Genomic DNA, 19,218 nt, shown 5'->3' with positions numbered 1-19,218 from the left:
GGAACCTTAATGTTATTTGCATTTTTTAAAATTATTTTTTCGGATCGCGCGAAACGCGGTATTTGCACCTAGTTATATATAGAAGAATATATAATAGATAATAGATAGATAGATGTACATGAATATCATATTTTAATTATTATTCATATTATGTTTTACATAAAATACACTTACATAAGTTTGACTTAATTGGCATTCGCTAAACTTATTACTAGGCTATAAAAGAAATTCTTAAAAGAAAATCATGAATAATTTATATATCATATTTCTAATTTAGATTCATTATCAAAGTTAATAATCAAAAGAAAATACAAAAAACTTCCATATCTTAAAATTTAAATAAATTAATCTGATTAGATGGAATACCATTAATTTTAAGTGTATATCGTGTTATATACCATCACATATATAGTCCATAGTTTAAGGTCGAAAAATGTTGATTAACTGTTACCAACGACTGAACTAAGACACATGAAATGGATTATTACGGAAAATGAATCGACTCTATCGTCATATTTGAAAAAATAAAAAATAAAATTTAATGCGACTCATGGTTGCATGGATTACCATGCTAGTTAACGTAACACGTCACTGACCTAAAATTTAACCTCCAAAAATACGAAACTGGTTAATAACAGGGTGAAGGACAAAAGTAGAATATTTTTTGATAAAATTAACAAAAATAACTGGTCTCACTGAGTTGGCCAATTTTGGCCTATTGATTACGCATGTCACACTAGGATAATTTATTATACGCATGTAGGATTGGAGTAATCAATGTTACGCATTTTGGAATAGTATATTATAAAATATAAAACAAAGAATATGCATTTAATGTTAGAGTATATTAACTTAATACGCATAAGAAGAATGCGTATACTAATATTTAATTAGTGATTTCAATCCATGCTCTCAAAAGGATAATAGACTTAAAAGCCGTAACTACACACTCTCACGTGCTCTCCACCCATTTTTCTTCTTCTTTATCTCTTCTTTCTTCGCAAGTCGAAAAAAAGAGCACCTCTATATATATTACGCATTCTCCAAAAGTGTGTTAGTACAAACATATTCGATCATTTTATTGAAAGCGGTTATTTATGTAAAAAAAATTCGAAAATAGATTATTTATGTCATTTTTTCTAATTAATATCCTCCCACAGAAGTATATCCCCAACAAAACAATACACTATTTCCAGAAACCCTAATTCCCAATTTGACTTCCCATTTCATCAAACCATGTCTAACGGAGCAGTGGATCCGAGAAAAGATAATCGCTCAACCATACCTTCTGTTGCTGCAGGAAACAGCCAATCAAACGGCGCCGTTCCGACGAACTCGTCGTCGAATCTCCGGCTTCGACTGAACCCTAACACCGACCACAATCCAGAACGATACGATGGGCTTGAATTGGAGTTTAATCCTCTTCTTTACAGCTCTCTTGAGCGTTATTTACCACCTACAATGCTTGGCGCTACGAGGAACACTAAGGCTTATTATATGCGCCAGCTTCTCCTGCGTTACGCTCCTGATGGCGAACGCACTCGTGTCAGTATTCAGTATATCTTTTAGTTTTTGATCAAGTTTGATTTTTTATTTTTGTATGTAAGTTTGGAAGTTGAATTGTTTGTTGTGGATGTTTAGGTTTTCGTAAATGCTGGAAATTGAACAAGTATTTTTTGATATGGACGGTTAGCGGAATTATTAGGAGGTGTTTAGCTATGCTTGTTTCGTTTCTGGTTTCAGTTTCAGCGTTTGCTATCTGCATTTTGCTGAAATGAAAATGCACATTTTTTCCGACTTTGCGTTTACATGTTTTGGCTTTAAGCTTGTAATTCGTTGAAAAAAGTGAATTTAGCAAGGGGCGTATGATGAGGCGCATGAATTTGAATTTATTTAATTTTACTAGGTTTAAAAGTTTAGCATTTAATTTAATATGTGGTCAAAGTTTTTAGTATATGCGGTTTGATGAATATTTTACTGGCTTTACCAGGTTTTACTGTATTTTCTGTTAGAAATTTTTATATACTTGCATCTTTTGAGCAATCAAGGTTTGATGTTCATGTATTACTATTTTACAGATAAAAAAGAACAAGGAATACAAGGATAAAATCATGTCCAACTATCAGGTATGATCATGCTGATATTTTGTTGGGTACTGTTAGACAGTAGTACTTGTGTCGTACTAGAGAATTAATTAGTTATAATTGTTTCAGGATTTTTTTTATTGGTGTTATAATTTGATATCTATTTAATCATAAAAAGTTTGGGTTGAAACCCTGTTTATAATTATCGAAGAAAGGGAGGGGGTAGGGTTGTATTAAATATACGTAAAGAGTTCTGAAAGGTGCTAGGGATGAAGTTGTATAAATTATATGTATATGTTATTCTGAAGTAAATTGTAATTTTTATCTAAGCAGCACTACTCTATAACATGCCTCTGATAGGCGCCTGAGTTCTGGATCGGGTTACGGGACCTTTTACAGTGAAGTCTTGGTCGATTCTTTCCCTTAAGGGGGTGTTATTCTTATTCTTCCTACCTCTCCCTATGTTTGCTTAATTGCAAAGAATAGGAAAATACTGAGAGCTCAATTAGAGAGAGCTCACTGATCTCAGTTGATATTTGATAAGGAATATTTTTCCCCTCTTTCTTATTTCTCAATGAACCTTTAAATACTTACAAGGAAAAAACTAATAATCAGCAGCTACTAGCAATAATTCTGCTTCTAACAAATAGCCTGAAAATCTGCATCAATTAGCAATAAATCTGCTACTTTTATGAAGCTAGAAATCTGTAATTAGCCCAACTAAAAATCTGCAATCAAACAGAATCTTCTCCCATAATTCTAGCTTGCTTATTTTGACTGCGTCTCTTGTAATAATGACGAAAATGAACCACCTGGACACTTTGTTGTTGACCAGGTGTATTACTTGTAACATTACTCCTTTCCTCCAAAAAGCGTTTGACCTCAAGCGCGAATGTTGGATATTGTTTCTCAATAAGTTGAGCTGATTCCCATGACGCTTCAGAAGGAGATAAGCCATCCCAATGAATTAGAATATGATACTCTCCTGCAATAATCTTTTTGTCCAGTACAGCTTTTGGGCTTGGCAGAACTTCCCCCTGGTGAATATCTGGATACGTAGGTGATGTCTCATCAATAGATCCTTGAAATTTTTTTAAACAGGAGACATGAAAAGCTGGGTGTATTTTGACTGCTTGAGGAAGTTGAAGACGATAAGCTACAGTCCCAATTTTTGCTTGTATGGTAAATGGGCCATAATATCGAGGAGAGAGTTTTTTGTTCTTGTTAGACGCTAGAGATAGTTGTCGATAAGGTTGTAACTTCAGCAACACCAGATCACCGACTTCAAAGTGCACTTCTCTGTGAGATTTATCATAGTTATTCTTCATGATATCTTGGGCTTGCAATAGTCTATCACGAATTCCCGATACAATCTGGTCTCGAGTTTTGAGTTCCTGCTCCACAGCTTCCACTCGACTTAGCCCAGAACAATAATTTAGAAGGCGAGGTGGTGCTCTCCCATAAACGACTTCAAAAGGAGTTGTTTTCAGAGAAGAATGATAGCTAGTATTATAGCAATACTCAGCCCAAGAAATCCATTGCATCCACTTGCGGGGCTGATCACTGGTAAAACAGCGTAAGTAGACTTCAATGGTGCGATTAACAACTTCTGTTTGCCCGTCACTCTGTGGGTGATAGGCTGAACTAAAAGTTAACTTTGTTCCACTCAATTTGAAGAGTTCTGTCCAAAAGGAGCTTGTAAAAATGACATCTCTATCACTCACAATTGTTTCTGGCAGGCCATGCAACTTGAATATATGATCAAAAAACATTTTTGCCACTAAGATTGCAGAATACGGGTGAGACATGGGAATAAAGTGCGCATACTTTGAAAAGCGATCCACCACGACTAGCAAAACAGATTTCCCAAATGAAGGAGGCAAGGCATCAATGAAATCCATTGAAATATCAGCCCATACTTGCAAGGGAACTTGCAAAGGTTGTAGCAAACCAGCTGGTTGTAAATGCTCAGATTTGTTCTTTTGACAAATTGCACAACACCTGATGAAATCTTGGATATTTTTCTTCATTCCAGACCAATAAAAGTCAGATGCTATGCGAAATAGAGTCTTTTGGTATCCTTCGTGGCCTTGGTTATGCAGCGCTGAAATAACAACTTGGATGAGAGGGGAATTAGAATCCAAATATGCTCTCTTTTTGTAGAATATCAGTCCATTATTATATGACCATTGTGGTGGCAATTTTCCCTACTTGATATTGTTGATAATGGACTGCAATGGTTGGGTAGTTTCTACCTCCTCCATCAAGGCTTTGAAAAGTTCTAGTTGTGGCCCAAAAATTGCTGCCATCAGTCCGACATTGTCATCTCTTCGCGACAAGGCATCTGCCACTCGATTCTCCCTGCCTGCCTTATACTCCACTTGAAAATCGTAACCCAAGAGTTTGCTTATCTAGTGTTGTTGAGGGGATGTACTGATTCGTTGATCAAGTAGATACTTGAGACTGAAATGATCTGTACGGATTATGAATTTTCTTCCCCATAAATAAGGTCTCCAATGTCGAATAGCTTGTGAAAGCGCAATGAGTTCCTTTTCATAAGCCGGGAGCTTGATGTGTCGTTGAGCCATTGGTTGGCTGTAAAAGGCAATGGGTCTGCCTTCTTGTTGTAACACCGCCCCCATTCCATAATCAGAAGCATCACATTCAACAGAAAAGTCTTTTTCAAAATTGGGTAATGCCAATACCGGGTCGTTGTCATGGCACGCTTTAAGTGTTCAAATGCAGCCATTGATTCTCTAGTCCAGGTGAAGGAGTTCTTCCGCAACATATTGGTTAAAGGTGCTGCAATCAAGCCATAATTATGTACGAACTTTCTGTAGTAACCGGTTAGGCCGAGGAATCCTCTAAGAGCTCGAATAGTTGTTGGTTTAGGCCATTGAGTCATAGCCTCAATCTTTTCAGCATCTGCCATCACTCCCTCTGCTGATATAATATGGCCAAGATAAGAGATCTTAGATTGAGCCAATGAGCATTTAGATTCCTTTAAAAACAACTCATTTTGTTGTAAGACAGAAAAAACCATTCGTAAATGGTTTAAATGGTCAGCCCATGTGCGGCTATAGACGAGTATGTCGTCGAAGAAAACAAGAACAAACTTACGAAGATAAGGCTGGAATACTTCATTCATTAAAGCTTGGAATGTACAGGGCGCATTGGTAAGTCCAAATGGCAACACCAGAAACTCAAAATGCCCATGATGCGTCCGAAATGCTGTTTTCTCCACATCAGGTAGGTGCATGCGAACTTGGTGGTATCCAGATTTTAAATCCAGCTTTGAGAAGTATGTTGAGCCGTATAATTCTTCAAGAAGTTCATCAATGACTGGGATTGGGAATTTATCCTTAATTGTTTGAGCATTCAAGGCACGATAATCAACACAAAATCGCCACGAATTGTCCACCTTCTTAACAAGCAAAACTGGAGATGAATAAGGAGAATTGCTTGGTCTGATTATTCCCTGTTTTAGCATCTCTTCGCACTGCACTTCAATTTCATCTTTCTGCATATGTGGGTAGCGGTAAGGTCTCACCACTACTGGGCCTGATCCGGGTTCCAGTGATATTCTGTGATCACATGCACGAGGAGGGGGTAGACCAACTGGTGTCTTAAATATGCCATGAAATTCTGAGCACAATTGCTTCAAATTCAGCTCTCGTTCCGCTTCTAATTTCATAGTTGAGAGAGATGGTTCTGACTTTTAAGCGGGATCCATAAGACCATGCAACTCTACTTGTTTACCGTTCCAATTAATTTCATCTTCATTGTTGCAAAATCCCAACATATTGGCCCCAATGTCTTGAGCCAATTTACACCTAATACAACACCAAACCCACATAAAGGAAGTAAAAATAAATCAAAAGGCCCGCAAGGGTTGACTCAGTTGGTTAAAGAGAGGAAAACTAACCTCTTGGTCACAGGTTCGAATCCCACGGGAGGAGAATTTATGATTATGCCTCCTGAGCCAGAGTCTGTCGCTTAAATGCGGTTTACCTTGGTTCACGTGGTTTGCAGGCTATTACGTGAACCCGTAGGGTTTACCCAGTGCGCACCCGAAGGGTAGCGGCTGCGGGTTACCTACGATAAAAAATAAAAAATAAATAAATAAATAAATAAATCAAAAGAAAATTTTTGATTACCCACTTGTATTGGAAGCTCTCTGCAAAATCCCGGGCTATTCAATTTCTCTCCATTTGCTACCATGACTCGAAGGTTTTCCTTGGGTTCAACTTTGATTTGAAGCTGATGCATTAGAGATTCGTTCACAAAACTATGAGTAGATCCTGAATCAATGAGGACCACCAAGGGGTGCCCATTTATGCTTCCCTCTACTTGCATCGTCTGATTGTTCAGTGTTCCTGAAATTGCATGGAATGAGATTTTTGGGTCAGTTTCTGGTACACCTTCCTCGTCAAAACCTTCTAACCAAAACAACCGTTTACACTTGTGTCCAACTTCATATTGTTCATCACAGTTAAAACACAATCCCTTAGACCTGCGTTCCTCCATTTCTACTCGCGAGAGCCTTTTAATAAAAGGAGTTTTAGGACCTCCTGCACCAGAAAAAGTGACATGACTTTTACGAGGTTGGGCAACATCTTCCTTCCCCTTTCCAGTACGCCGCTCATAAAGTCGGGCCAGGCTCATGGCTGTGGTCAAATCTGGTGGGTTGTGAAGCTCAACTTCAACTGCTATGGCTTCCCTCAAACCGCTAATGAATATCTCTTTCTCCTGTTCAGTGGTCAGAGATGTGGTTTGCGCAGAAAGTCTTTCAAATTGCCTCTGATATGCCTCAACTGTTTCTGTTTGTTTTAATTTAGATAGCTCTCCCAGTTTACTGCTTCTGATTGGAGGCCCAAACCTCAAGTGACATTGGTTCTTGAAATCATCCCAAGATATATTTGGTCGATCTCTTTTTAGCTTCAGATACCACAATTGTGCATCTCCTTCAAGGTGGAACGAAGCCAGCACTACTTTGTCCTCTTCTATAGTCCTCTGATGGTGAAAAAAGTTATCGCAGCAGCTTAGCCACACCAACGGATCAACAGTGCCATCATAATGAGGAAAATCTAGTTTTGTATATCTAGGCACGAAGTTGTTTCCATCTGTGTTGGTCTTGTCAGATTGATTTCTGGGTTCTCGAGGTGTTCGTTGGGAGCTTCCTCCAGTTGATTCTCGGTCATGTCCACGAGAATGCACGGTCTTCGCAAGTTGTTCCAGTTGAGCAGTCATGTGCTGATGTCTTGCTTGGTGCGCTGCTTGCTCTGATTTGTAGACATTAAGGAATTCCTCAAATTGTTGTTGCAAAGTGCGTTGTTCCCCCATTACTGGCTCTGATACCAATTTGATAGGCGCCTGAGTTCTGGATCGAGTTACGGGACCTTTTACAGTGAAGTCTTGGTCGATTCTTTCCCTTAAGGGGGTGTTATTCTTATTCTTCCTACCTCTCCCTATGTTTGCTTAATTGCAAAGAATAGGAAAATACTGAGAGCTCAGTTAGAGAGAGCTCACTGATCTCATTTGATATTTGATAAGGAATATTTTTCCCCTCTTTCTTATTTCTCAATGAACCTTTAAATACTTACAAGGAAAAAACTAATAATCAGCAGCTACTAGCAATAATTCTGCTTCTAACAAATAGCCTGAAAATCTGCATCAATTAGCAATAAATCTGCTACTTTTATGAAGCTAGAAATCTGTAATTAGCCCAACTAAAAATCTGCAATCAAACAGAATCTTCTCCCATAATTCTAGCTTGCTTATTTTGACTGCGTCTCTTGTAATAATGACGAAAAGGAACCACCTGGACACTTTGTTGTTGACCAGGTGTATTACTTGTAACAGCCTCCCTACCTTAATACTGTTAAGACTTAAGTTTAAGCTAGAAAAAACTGTAAGCTGTAGATCATTCAGTCTGCACTCTGCACACAATTTTATCTGTTCCTTTTTTAAGAGTAACCTTGTTTCTTTCGCAGCCTATGCATCGTGAGCTTTATCACATGAATCCTGCAGCCTTTTTTGTGCCCTCTTTTATAAAGGCAATCGGTGAGAACACAGAGGAGGCTTATCGAAGTATAATATCAGAACCTTCTCCAGGGGTTTTAACATTCGAAATGCTGCAGCCGCGTTTCTGTGAAATGTTGCTAGATGAGGTACCATCCACTGTTGTTCAAACTCTGATATGCTCCTTCAGTTGCTTTGTAGTTTAGTTTTTATGTTTTCTCATCAGGTTCTGATTGCATAGGTAGAACATTTTGAGCGTTGGGTCCGGGATACAAAATTCAGAATTATGCGACCAAACACAATGAATGCATATGGTGCGGTTCTAGATGACTTTGGTCTGGAAACAATGCTGGACAAGTTGATGGAAGATTTTATTCGTCCCATTTCTAAAAGTAATAAGTTTGGGCTGATATCCACTAAATTGACACTATTTGGTCAATAATCTAAATTATTTGCTTTATTAACTTTTTTTTTTAAACTATTTACGAAATGTGCAGTTTTCTTTCCTGAAGTTGGTGGAGCCACCCTTGATTCACATCATGGATTTGTAGTTGAGTATGGAACAGATAGAGATGCTGATCTTGGTAGGTGACTCTTAAACTTCTTTATTACAATGGCGGAAAATCCGAAACTTACTTTAGACAGTAATTTATTACTCAATTTCTGTTTGCATAATGTTGTAAAAGTGATCTTAGCTCTGAATTTGTAAAAATTTGAACAATCCAATGGTAGGCTTTCATGTGGATGACTCTGAAGTGACTCTGAATGTCTGTTTGGGTGAGCAATTCTCTGGCGGTGAGCTATTTTTCCGTGGTGTGCGGTGTGATAAGCATGTAAATATAGAAAGCAAACCGGAGGTACGTGCACAGTAGCCTGTAAAAACTTATAGGTTACATGTTACACTAAAGCACACAAAGTTCTCTCTGAATGTCTTTGCTAATCAAGGTTCATCTGATTTTTGTGTTTTCATAGGAGATTTTCGATTATGCACATGTCCCTGGACGAGCTGTAATTCACCGTGGTCGTCATCGCCATGGTGCTAGATCTACTACATCCGGGCACAGAGTAAACATGCTTGTATGGTGCAGAAGGTACATAAATTCTCCCTCTCATTTGACTTCTATTGCTTGTTTGAATTTACGGCAAAATACTTACGTAAATTAATGCTTATATGACTAATGCTTATATGACTAAGAAATAAACACGAAATTTAATAAAACATTAATAGAATTCTTTCTGATAATTTAGTTGACATTATTGTTGAAAGATACTCCCTGTCAATAAAGTAAGCTTCTTTTTTTTTGTGAAAGGGATAGTGTACAACCTATCCTAAAATTGTCATTTTTCACATTAATGTGCAGATTTTAAACTATCATTTAATCAGATCTTGGTTTAAGATTTAAATTTTAAATCACCCCCCAGACCCCCTTCTTTGACTTTGATATGTTTACATATTTAAAATACTGTGACTCGTTTATATGAAAATGGAATGTGCTAAACCGCGACTTAGTGCTTTGAAGAGGGTTTTGCAAGGAACGATTGTCTCAGTTTAAAATTTTGCCTTGTATACATGTTAGTAGAAATCTGGAACAGGGCATTTGTACTGATGTGTGTTAAGGTTTCGAGTGGTGTTGCTAGTTCAAACACTGCGCAATGAAAGGACTCCTTTGTTCACCTTTGTGGACGGGTAACTCGTATAGAATAGAATTAGTCAAAAGTAAGTCATGTTTGGCATTTTAGAGTTATCTGAAAGTCAAGGTATTTCCCACCCACTTTTTAGTATACCCATGAACACATTGCAATTCACGCATTCTTGATTCGTTGTTTTCCAAAATAAAAGGATTATAAAAACATTTGTCTCCTTCACTATATGAATATCATCTTCCTTTTAAAGTTATTATTAAGTATATCTTAAATCTTAGAGATCCTTTGTTTGGATCTTCACTGTTTGTGGCATTTTTTCCTCTGATTTTATCAATTTTTGGAATCCAGCTCTGTTTTTAGAGAGATGAGGAAGTATGAAAAGCACGCACCAAGCTGGTGTGCCGAGTGCCAGAGAGAAAAGAAAGAAAGGCAGCGTCGTTCTATTGCTGCCATTAATCTGGTAAGAATCAGATGTATAGTTAAAAGGCACCTTGAGAAATCTTGCAAGGATCGTATTTCACTGTTTTATATGTTTCTACTCGATTCTTATCCAGGAACTACAGAAAAAAGCAGGAGGAGCTGCTTCTTGAAAGGCTAGACCTCTTTTCCCGCTGGGGAAATAAAAAAACTTGAAATAGCAGACGTCATCTATGGACATACCATTTTTTCTTTCTTGGTTCAAATCCTCACCCCCCCCCCTCCTTTTATCCTTGAAACTTATGTAAATTAAGAAAAAAGGAACGTGCATTTCTTTTATAATGGCCAACTTCTGTACATTCGATCTTGTAGTTGCTTTGTTGGAGCATATCCATTGCAGTAGTGGTACTATAGCTAAAAGATGAAATCGTAATTAGTACAAATGAACCCATTGCCATTGCATAGACAAATACAAGCGAAAAGTGGCACAAATGGAAAGATGGAAAGTGATTCTATACTTGGAGCCAAATGTCTGTTGCAATTTGTAACTTGGAATTGCTTTTCCTATGTGTAGAACAAATGTTTTGCAATTTGATTCTTGTGGTTGGCCATGAATGTTTTTGTTGCCAATGATTTGTTCAGCTCAAGTCGAAAATCCCATATATTTTTAATCTTTGGAACTTAAAAGGAGCTAGGTTTATGCCTGGAAAGTTTAAAATCAATTTTTTTGATTTTGAGTCTGATTTTTATTTGTATGTTGTGAAAATGCATTTGGCTTGCAAGACTGAATTAAAAACAGATATTTACCAAAGTCAAATCACATTTAAATGGCCGAAGTAGGATGGGGTTCAGTTGAAATTTCCAGACTCGCAGTTGAAATCCTGCAAATATTTTAGTAAACTGAGATATTTTGTCACCTGTGCAGATATTTTTTGTGTCCGGTGCTTATGTCCGGTGAAACGGACAATTGAAGGTTCGTCTAATTGTTAATGGGTACGAACACATTTTAATAATGATACATCATCAGGTAGGTTGATGTCCTTATTCTTTTTGTGCATGAATCTGTTAGTAGTCTTCAAGTAATTGTGGTGACCAAGTCAGATCTCCTTTCTCATTTTTTTACCCTAATTTGAGAATTGGTTTCTCTTAATGCGTGTTAGTACTAATACTCGTCCATTTAATCTAACAACCAATATTGAAGACCGCAGTGAGATAGTTCTCCTAAATGCTTAACTTAGTTCTGGTAAATGCTCCTTCGTTCTATTTAATTCTCTACATGTTTTTTTAACACTCGATATGTATTTTAAGATGAATATGAAATATATTTTTATAATTTCTTTTTTATTTTTTTTATTAAACTTTAAATATTAAATTTTAATTAAAAAGAAAAATTAAAATAATTTATGTAACTATACTTTACGGGAGCATTAAAATACGTGCCGGAATTTACGTCCTCCAAATTTGAATTTTTGTCTCAGGTATTAAGTGGATCCGGAAAAAATAACTAATCTCGAATGTGCGTATCATTTGTGGATCGTTTATAGTATTGAGTATCTGTACAAATAAATTGGATTTACAAGTAAAACTTGGGAAATTGCTAAATTCATTATATTTGAGCCCATAAACATAGGTTTGTTTTTTTACATTCAATTTTAATTTAAACTAGAATCATGTCACACAAAGGCAAAACTCAACTAAAAAACTTCTGGATGAGCACAACTGAGAGAAAATGATGGCGTTTTATTTTCTATAATATTCCATATCATCAAATAATTGTATGAAGTCTTTGGTTAAAATGGGTTTAAGATTAACAAGTTGTGATTAGTGATTGTGTTGACTATAACAAGAGTGGACGGTGGATATGCAGATCTTGGTCAACGGTGTTGTTTTTTCAATTCTTCTCTCATGTCGTCTAACTCTATTCCAATAGAATTAGGTGTGTGGTTATATCAGAAATTAATTTCTTACATCCTTGATTATTAGTTTATTAATTGAAGTTTAAATATTTAATCCCCGAAGATCACGGCAAATCTCCTTTGTGCCTACCTTCCACCGCCCCAAACGCGTCTTTTAGTAGCCTAACAATAATTACCAATTGTTATATTACATTAAAAAACTATTGAATTTGTACTATTTCATGTGTGAACATATTTGTATGTTTCAGATATTAGTGACACTATTACAGTTTGTTAATATTAATACATTATTTTAGGTTGCCACTTCTCAACTAGACATTTCTTTGTTCCCAAACTAAAATTTATAATCCGTCAATCAAAACTATGCGGCGTCTTAATTTTAATACTGAGAAAGAAGAGAGATGGAAACATAATGACAGAATGCGAGATGATATTCATGATAAACTATTTTTACAAAAGAGTACTTAGTCAAAATATAATTTGTTCATATAATTATTTATTTTTTTGTAGAGAATTGATAAATGAGTTTCAAAGGTTATTGTTTTTGACATGCACAATCAATGTTGTAAAAAGAGGAAAAATCAGACTTAATTGTTAGAGGTACTATCAGGTATTTAATCGGGTAATCTTGATTAATTTGATTGATTAATTGGATCACCAATTAAAACTAATATAATATTATATATATATATAATATTAATATATGTAATTATTTTATTATTTTGATTTTACTTATACAATTATAATATATTTATATACAAATAAATTCAAAATATCTAATATTATTAAAGTAAATATAATTTTTAAGATCTATTTTATGAATTGAGGTCAGGTTTAAGATGAAAATTAAGAAAGTTCGGTATTTAAGCATTTAAAATAGTAATTATGTATATGAGAACAATATTTTTTCTTAAAATTTTTACATTTTTTTGTTTTATTTTTCTAAATAATTTAAAAAAATTACTGATTAATTGATTTTTGCCGATTTTTGACTGAATTTCGTAAAAAATAATTTGTGACCCAATTTTTTGCTTAATCAGTCAATTTTTAATCGAATAATAATTAACTGCTGAGAAATCCCGATTAATCACCGACATTTAAAACACAGTACTTACTACTCAATCTCTTAGACTTCCTATAATTCAGAAATTAAAATGAAGTTTAATATTAACACTTGAGACTTATTTATAGTTTCTTAAGTTGGTTTGGTAATAAACTATTGATAAAACTTGTGTTGCTATGATAAAATAATAAACTGGAATTTATAATTCAAATTAACTTCCATTTGAAGTTAATCTCTCGCAATCTCATAAAACGAGTATTATTTTAAATAAGAATAGTGTTACATTTACAGATAGAATACGAAAGTTTATGTAAATTGACACAAAAATTGGAAACTTTAATTATTTTTAACATATTTATATGAATATAGAAATCTCATTCAAATTAAAACTTAATTTACATGAGTTATTTTCGTTTAAATAAAAACCTTTGACTTGTTTACACGTCCTATACATTAAAACCTCGACAAATTAATACCTTTGGGACCATGAAAAATTATTAATTAATCGAAATATTAATATATCGATAAATTAATAATTTATTATAATTTATTAATTTATCGATATATTAATAATTTATTAATTTATCGAGATATATTATTTAAAATTTTATAACATATACAATTCTAAGAATAATAATTTATTTTCATCTATTGAATACTTATAATAACATTAAAAAATATTTATGAATTTAAGTAAATTGTTAGATGATGAACAAATTATTAGCTGGGAAATAAGAAAGAAGATGAAGTTGATGAAGATGACAGTACACAATTGGAGTAAATCTCACGAAAATATGTCCTTAAAATACCAATTACATTACATAATTTTCACTTGCAATACAAACATAGTACGCCAGACTTATATAATGCATTAAGAAAGATTCAAGATGAAGTATAAGATAATGTCAATTTTAAAAAAAACAGGTTACAATAGAGACTTACTATATCATAGAAATTTATAATTTTGATGTAATATGCAATTATTAATTTATTTATTATATGAGACTTATATGCATTAATAAAAAATATCAACTTATAAATTTATCGAATTATTAATTTAGGATAAAGGGTCCAACTTGGGGTTACAAAAAATTAATAATTTAAAGAGGTTATTAATTTAACGAGGTTTTAATGTACTTCATTTTTATTTGTGGTATTATAAAAAGAGTATTACTCGTACGTGTTACTATAATTACCCTCTCGTTTGGTATTTAAGCAAACACAACCAACGTAGTAATCTCGTAAGCCTAAGAAAACAAGAACTGCAAACATGGGTTTACAAAACGAGCTAACCAACGTCTCATCTGAATCACTTCCGATCCTACTAGTTATACTCATCGCCAACTGCGTAAGTTATCTTCGTTCCCTTTCCTCCACTATCCTACACTCTTTTTCTCCTTCACAAAACGAGGTGGTGCATGCTAATAATGGAGTGAACTCCATCGGTTCAAGTTTAGCCGGTTTAGCAGTCCTTGCCGAGCAACTCAACATAAACCGGCTTTTTTCTTACACGTATAGTGGTAATAAAGATGATGAAGGTGTGTCCGGTTCGGATTGCATAGTTTGCTTGAACCGGTTTAGTAAAGGTGATCATGTGCGCAAGTTAGCATGCTGCCACGTGTTTCATAAAGAGTGCTTTGATGGGTGGTTGGATCATCTCAATTTTAACTGTCCGTTGTGTAGGTCGCCGTTGGAAGTTTCCGGTGAGCGCGTGGGTTTGAAAGAGAAGCGCGTGGGTGACGATCTCTTAACATGGTTCGCTTTGACCTAGTGTATAATGTAAAGTTAGTCTTTGTAATTTTTAACCCTGTGCTTTCGTCTTTTTTACCGAGAGTAAAGGGGTTGGTTTTGTAAATTTGCAAATTAAGTACAACTTTAGTTTTAGTTATTGCAGGTTGCAAGTTTTTTGTATTGGGGTTATCTTCTCTCCAACTAGTGTAAATTACTCCCCTTTTTACTGTTTTTGGCTGTGTAAATTACTTCACTTTTTACTGTTCCTAATGTAAATTACTCCAGAATCTAATGTCTAAGGCTGTGTAATTTTTTGCCAAGGGCGCTGTTTAACACCTTTGTTAACGGATTAACTTTACAAAATTACATGTTGAATTGCCTACGTTACCTGCTTGATTCAGAAAACAACTTTGATCTATTACTTTTTTTATTTTTTGAGAAGTAACTTTGATCTATTACTTATTTCTCTCGTATGAGAGGTAAATGGTGATGAATCTAGCATTGGATTATAAATTTTATTTTATCACTCAAAGATATTTTAAATACCAAATTATAGCAATATTTATAGTTTTTTTATATTTTACATTGAATTTGCTGTTACTATCATATGTAGTTGTTCTGCTTTTAACGGGGAAGAAGAAAGACTGAGACCATCTAAATTCCGTATCTAGAGCCTCAGCTTTCCATTAGAATGAAAGTCTATATGAAATCTCAGAATCCACCGGGTTGTCATTTAGGGATCACCGACCAAGACCATATTATTTTAATTACTTTGATATTCCTTCCAAGTCATATATAGTTGTCATATTTGTAAAAACAAAATTGTTCCTAAATATTTGTCACATTACCCCCTTTCAATACATTTTTATAGAGTCTTTTCATCTAAAACTCATAACATAAAATCAAATCAGATACTTTTGTTCATTTATCTCAACTCATTTTAATTTACAAAAGATTAGTAATTAATTTATGTGGTTCGGTAATCTATTCCGAATAATCAAATAGTGTGACAATTTTTTTTAATAACGTAAGATGTGTAGCTGAATATTCGAAAATGTGCAATTTATGTACCTAAGTTTGAATTAAAATAAAAAACTCGTAACTTGCAAATGAACTCTTTAAAAATATATATATTAATTCGAGGTGATATTTAAAAAATCAATTGGAAGTTGAAACAGAAAATACAAAAATGATTTAACAGTTTTCATTTGATTTTATTTCGACTTCTATCTTGAATAATTTTTAATCCAGAAAAGGAAGAAAAGAGGCGGTTACGAATTATGTCTTTTGTATTATATATTTTTTTCAATATATAACGGTTCTTATTTCATTGATCATCAGTATCATGACTATCAAAAATTTGGATAAAATATATGCTATATATAAATAAATAAAATATTAGACCAATCAATTTATTACACGACACGAAATACGAGACACGGAACAACACGATTTGTGTTTACCTAATCTTACATGAACATGAAACTACACGTCTAATATTTAGTGTCGATTTTATTTTACTGTATATACAAATAATTAATTAATTATTAATATTTATAGTTAATATATGTATAATTTAAAAAATATGCATATTTATTTATAAAATAATACGTGATATTATAATATTGTATAAAAATGTAATATAAATATTTATATTTAATATATCTTGTAAAGTATTTATTTGAAAATCTTATAATTTTATTTGTTTATTTATTTAAATTTATTTATACTAAAATTTAATTTTACACAAAAACGCGATACGAAACATTTTGCGCTGATTTACAAATTTTAAGTACACATTTCACAAGTTCCCCCATTTCAAATGTTCAGATACAAATCCTACATTTCGAAAGTGCCCTCCCTAACAGAATGATGTTAAAAAAATAGTTAATGATCGTAACAGCCCGCACTTCTGAATTATTAATTCTAAAATCAAAATTAAAATATAATATAATATTTAATCCAAAATTCTATTACAAAGGTACTATTACAAAAGTGCAGCTAAAAGCGGAAGTCCAAAAGTCAAATTACTTCGATACTAAATCCTTGAACTTGAATGTTATATAAATCGAACTCTTACCCGAAACCTGAAATTGTAAGTAATGAGCTACGAAGCCCACTAAGAAAACAATCGATTTACACATACACTTATAACAATATTCGATAATCTATACAATACGATATACGAAACAAAAACCTTCGATACATATTTTTATTCTTATTCTTATTTGATACACACAATACACATAACACATAATAAATAATAATTCAAAATCGATAATTCAGACCACGACCATTACAACCTGGTGATAACGGTCCTAGATTTTCGGAAAACTGACACTACAATCCGGTGACTGCGGTCCTAAGTTCTTATTCGATATTTTTACAAACCATAACATAAATCAGAAATCCAAAATTATCGTCTAGACCCCACACATATACAACAATATATATATTGTAACACATAATATTTTTCAAATATTTAATCACTTAACCCAAATTTTGATAATCAAATATAAACGCACAAAACACAATTTTGAAATCACTAACAAAAGCAAAATCGATCGAAAACTTACTTCAAAATCTGACCAGATCTGAATTTAGACTTATTGACTCTCTAAACGATATTTTCTTGAAAATAAGAAACACGAAAGTTGTAGAGAACGAAAAGATCTTTCCGAAAAGTTCAGAATCAACGAATTCTGACTTATGATGAATTTTCTACGAATTTTAAAAGACTGTTGATTTATGCTGAAAAGAGCCATGAGAATTTTGTTATTAAAAAATGAGAAATACAAATATGGTGTATATATAACGATACAAAATCCTATATATTAAACTATAAGTTATCCATATTAGAATTTGATCCAAATTTTAAGCCCATTAATCAAAATCTAATTCTAATATCCTAATCTTTATCTAATTTTAATCCTTTTTTTTCTAATATCCTATTTTTATTATTATTCTAAAAATTACGGAATATTATAATGATTAAACGCAAAATACATCATTTTTATAATTTAGGTATACTAGCCTAAAACCCGTGCGATGCACGATTGTTTTTAATACCTGTTATTTTATTATTTTTATATTAATATTGTATTATTATAGTTGTTAAAAAGCAAGTAATAAATTGTTTTTAAGTCCAATGTCATTATATCGACCAACGAATAATTTTTAATTTAATTTCTTTTTGCCCGATTTAATAATCTAACTGTTTCGACAGCGTCAGTAGTATTTATATTTTGTTTTAATTCGAACGACGTCTATATCTACTCAAACACACCCACTATTACTGACCTAAAAGATGTCTATATATACTCAAACACACATTACTCACATAATGTGTCCGGATATATATATATATATATATATATATATATATATAATTGTTTCAGAGGTTTCATAAATTTTAGCGATAATATTATATAGGATAATTAAGTCAAAATAAAAAATTAACTAATTGTGGGAAATTAAGCAATTTTATAAAGTATTGAGAGAATATCAAAATTCTTATAATATTAAATATTGATTTAAACTTATAAAAAGAATATGATTATGGTAATTCGATAAATTTAGCATGTTCTGATTAATTTAAACTAATAAAAAATACAAGTAAGGGTAATCCGGTAATTTTAACGAATACGTAGGTATCGACGATCAAATTTTTCATTATTTTCATATTATATTGGCATGCCTTATCAGGGTTTAGTTAGAGAAATTAATGTGTTCTACTCTACTTGCCCTGATTTTTTGAGAATGAAATGTTTTAGTTGAATTAAATTGAAAAAAATGACATATTTTAGTTGAAAAAGATAATTTGAAGTTTAATTAAAAAATTTAGTTGATTAGTTATTGTTGCTCGTGATATTTTCGAAGAAGAAGATGTGTTATTAATAATAATTATAAAAGTTAATGTGTTTTAGTCGACAAAGTTAATTGATACTCTTATTCAAGTTAAAAAAAGTACTTGATTAATTGTTATTAATAATACTATATTATAATTAACAAAAAAATGACGAAAATCTAACTCTTATAATTAGGATTTGATATAATAGAATAGATGGTACAAATTATGGTTATTAATATAATAAAACTCTATTACACAAGATTAGCACACCCGAACATCGCTATGTCGTGCTCCTTGCCAAAAAATTTTAATATTAAATATTAATCTAAAATTATAATAAAAAAATATAAGTAAGGATAATTCGATAAATTTAGCATGTATATATTAATCTAAACTTATAAAAAAATATGAGTAAGGGTACTCCGGTAAATTCAGCGTGTACCCAAAAATAGGTACTATACCAAAAAATTTAATGTTTCGTCTTTTATATAG

General features: G+C 32.9%; 2 protein-coding genes across 2 annotated transcripts; both read left to right on the top strand.

Annotated features, from left to right (window-relative positions):
• The first annotated feature begins 1,132 nt into the window (after window positions 1–1,132).
• On the top strand, window positions 1,133–10,796 carry LOC141667112 (2-oxoglutarate and iron-dependent oxygenase domain-containing protein CP2-like). Its single transcript, XM_074473474.1, has 9 exons — window positions 1,133–1,545; window positions 2,079–2,126; window positions 8,078–8,254; window positions 8,347–8,497; window positions 8,603–8,689; window positions 8,838–8,962; window positions 9,078–9,196; window positions 10,098–10,209; window positions 10,304–10,796. The coding sequence occupies exons 1-9, from the start codon at window positions 1,237–1,239 to the stop codon at window positions 10,337–10,339; spliced, it is 1,164 nt and encodes a 387-aa protein (XP_074329575.1). The 5' UTR covers window positions 1,133–1,236; the 3' UTR covers window positions 10,340–10,796.
• A 3,557-nt stretch (window positions 10,797–14,353) lies between these two features.
• On the top strand, window positions 14,354–15,056 carry LOC141667515 (E3 ubiquitin-protein ligase RHA2B-like). Its single transcript, XM_074474040.1, has one exon. It carries the CDS (start codon window positions 14,416–14,418, stop codon window positions 14,914–14,916), a length of 501 nt encoding a protein of 166 aa, XP_074330141.1. The 5' UTR covers window positions 14,354–14,415; the 3' UTR covers window positions 14,917–15,056.
• The last annotated feature ends 4,162 nt before the right edge of the window (window positions 15,057–19,218 follow it).

Source organism: Apium graveolens, chromosome 6 (genome assembly GCF_009905375.1).
Source record: "Apium graveolens cultivar Ventura chromosome 6, ASM990537v1, whole genome shotgun sequence".
NCBI classification, from domain to species: Eukaryota; Viridiplantae; Streptophyta; class Magnoliopsida; order Apiales; family Apiaceae; genus Apium; species Apium graveolens.
Note: the sequence above shows the minus strand (reverse complement) of the source record. Positions and strands in the feature narration are given on the sequence as shown.

Coding starts and splice junctions, on each gene's coding strand:
- LOC141667112 (XM_074473474.1), top strand. CDS start 1,237: ATGTCTAACGGAGCAGTGGATCCGAGAAAAGATAATCGCTCAACCATA. Junction 1,546..2,078: donor CTGATGGCGAACGCACTCGT/GTCAGTATTCAG, acceptor ACTATTTTACAG/ATAAAAAAGAACAAGGAATA. Junction 2,127..8,077: donor AAATCATGTCCAACTATCAG/GTATGATCATGC, acceptor TTTCTTTCGCAG/CCTATGCATCGTGAGCTTTA.
- LOC141667515 (XM_074474040.1), top strand. CDS start 14,416: ATGGGTTTACAAAACGAGCTAACCAACGTCTCATCTGAATCACTTCCG.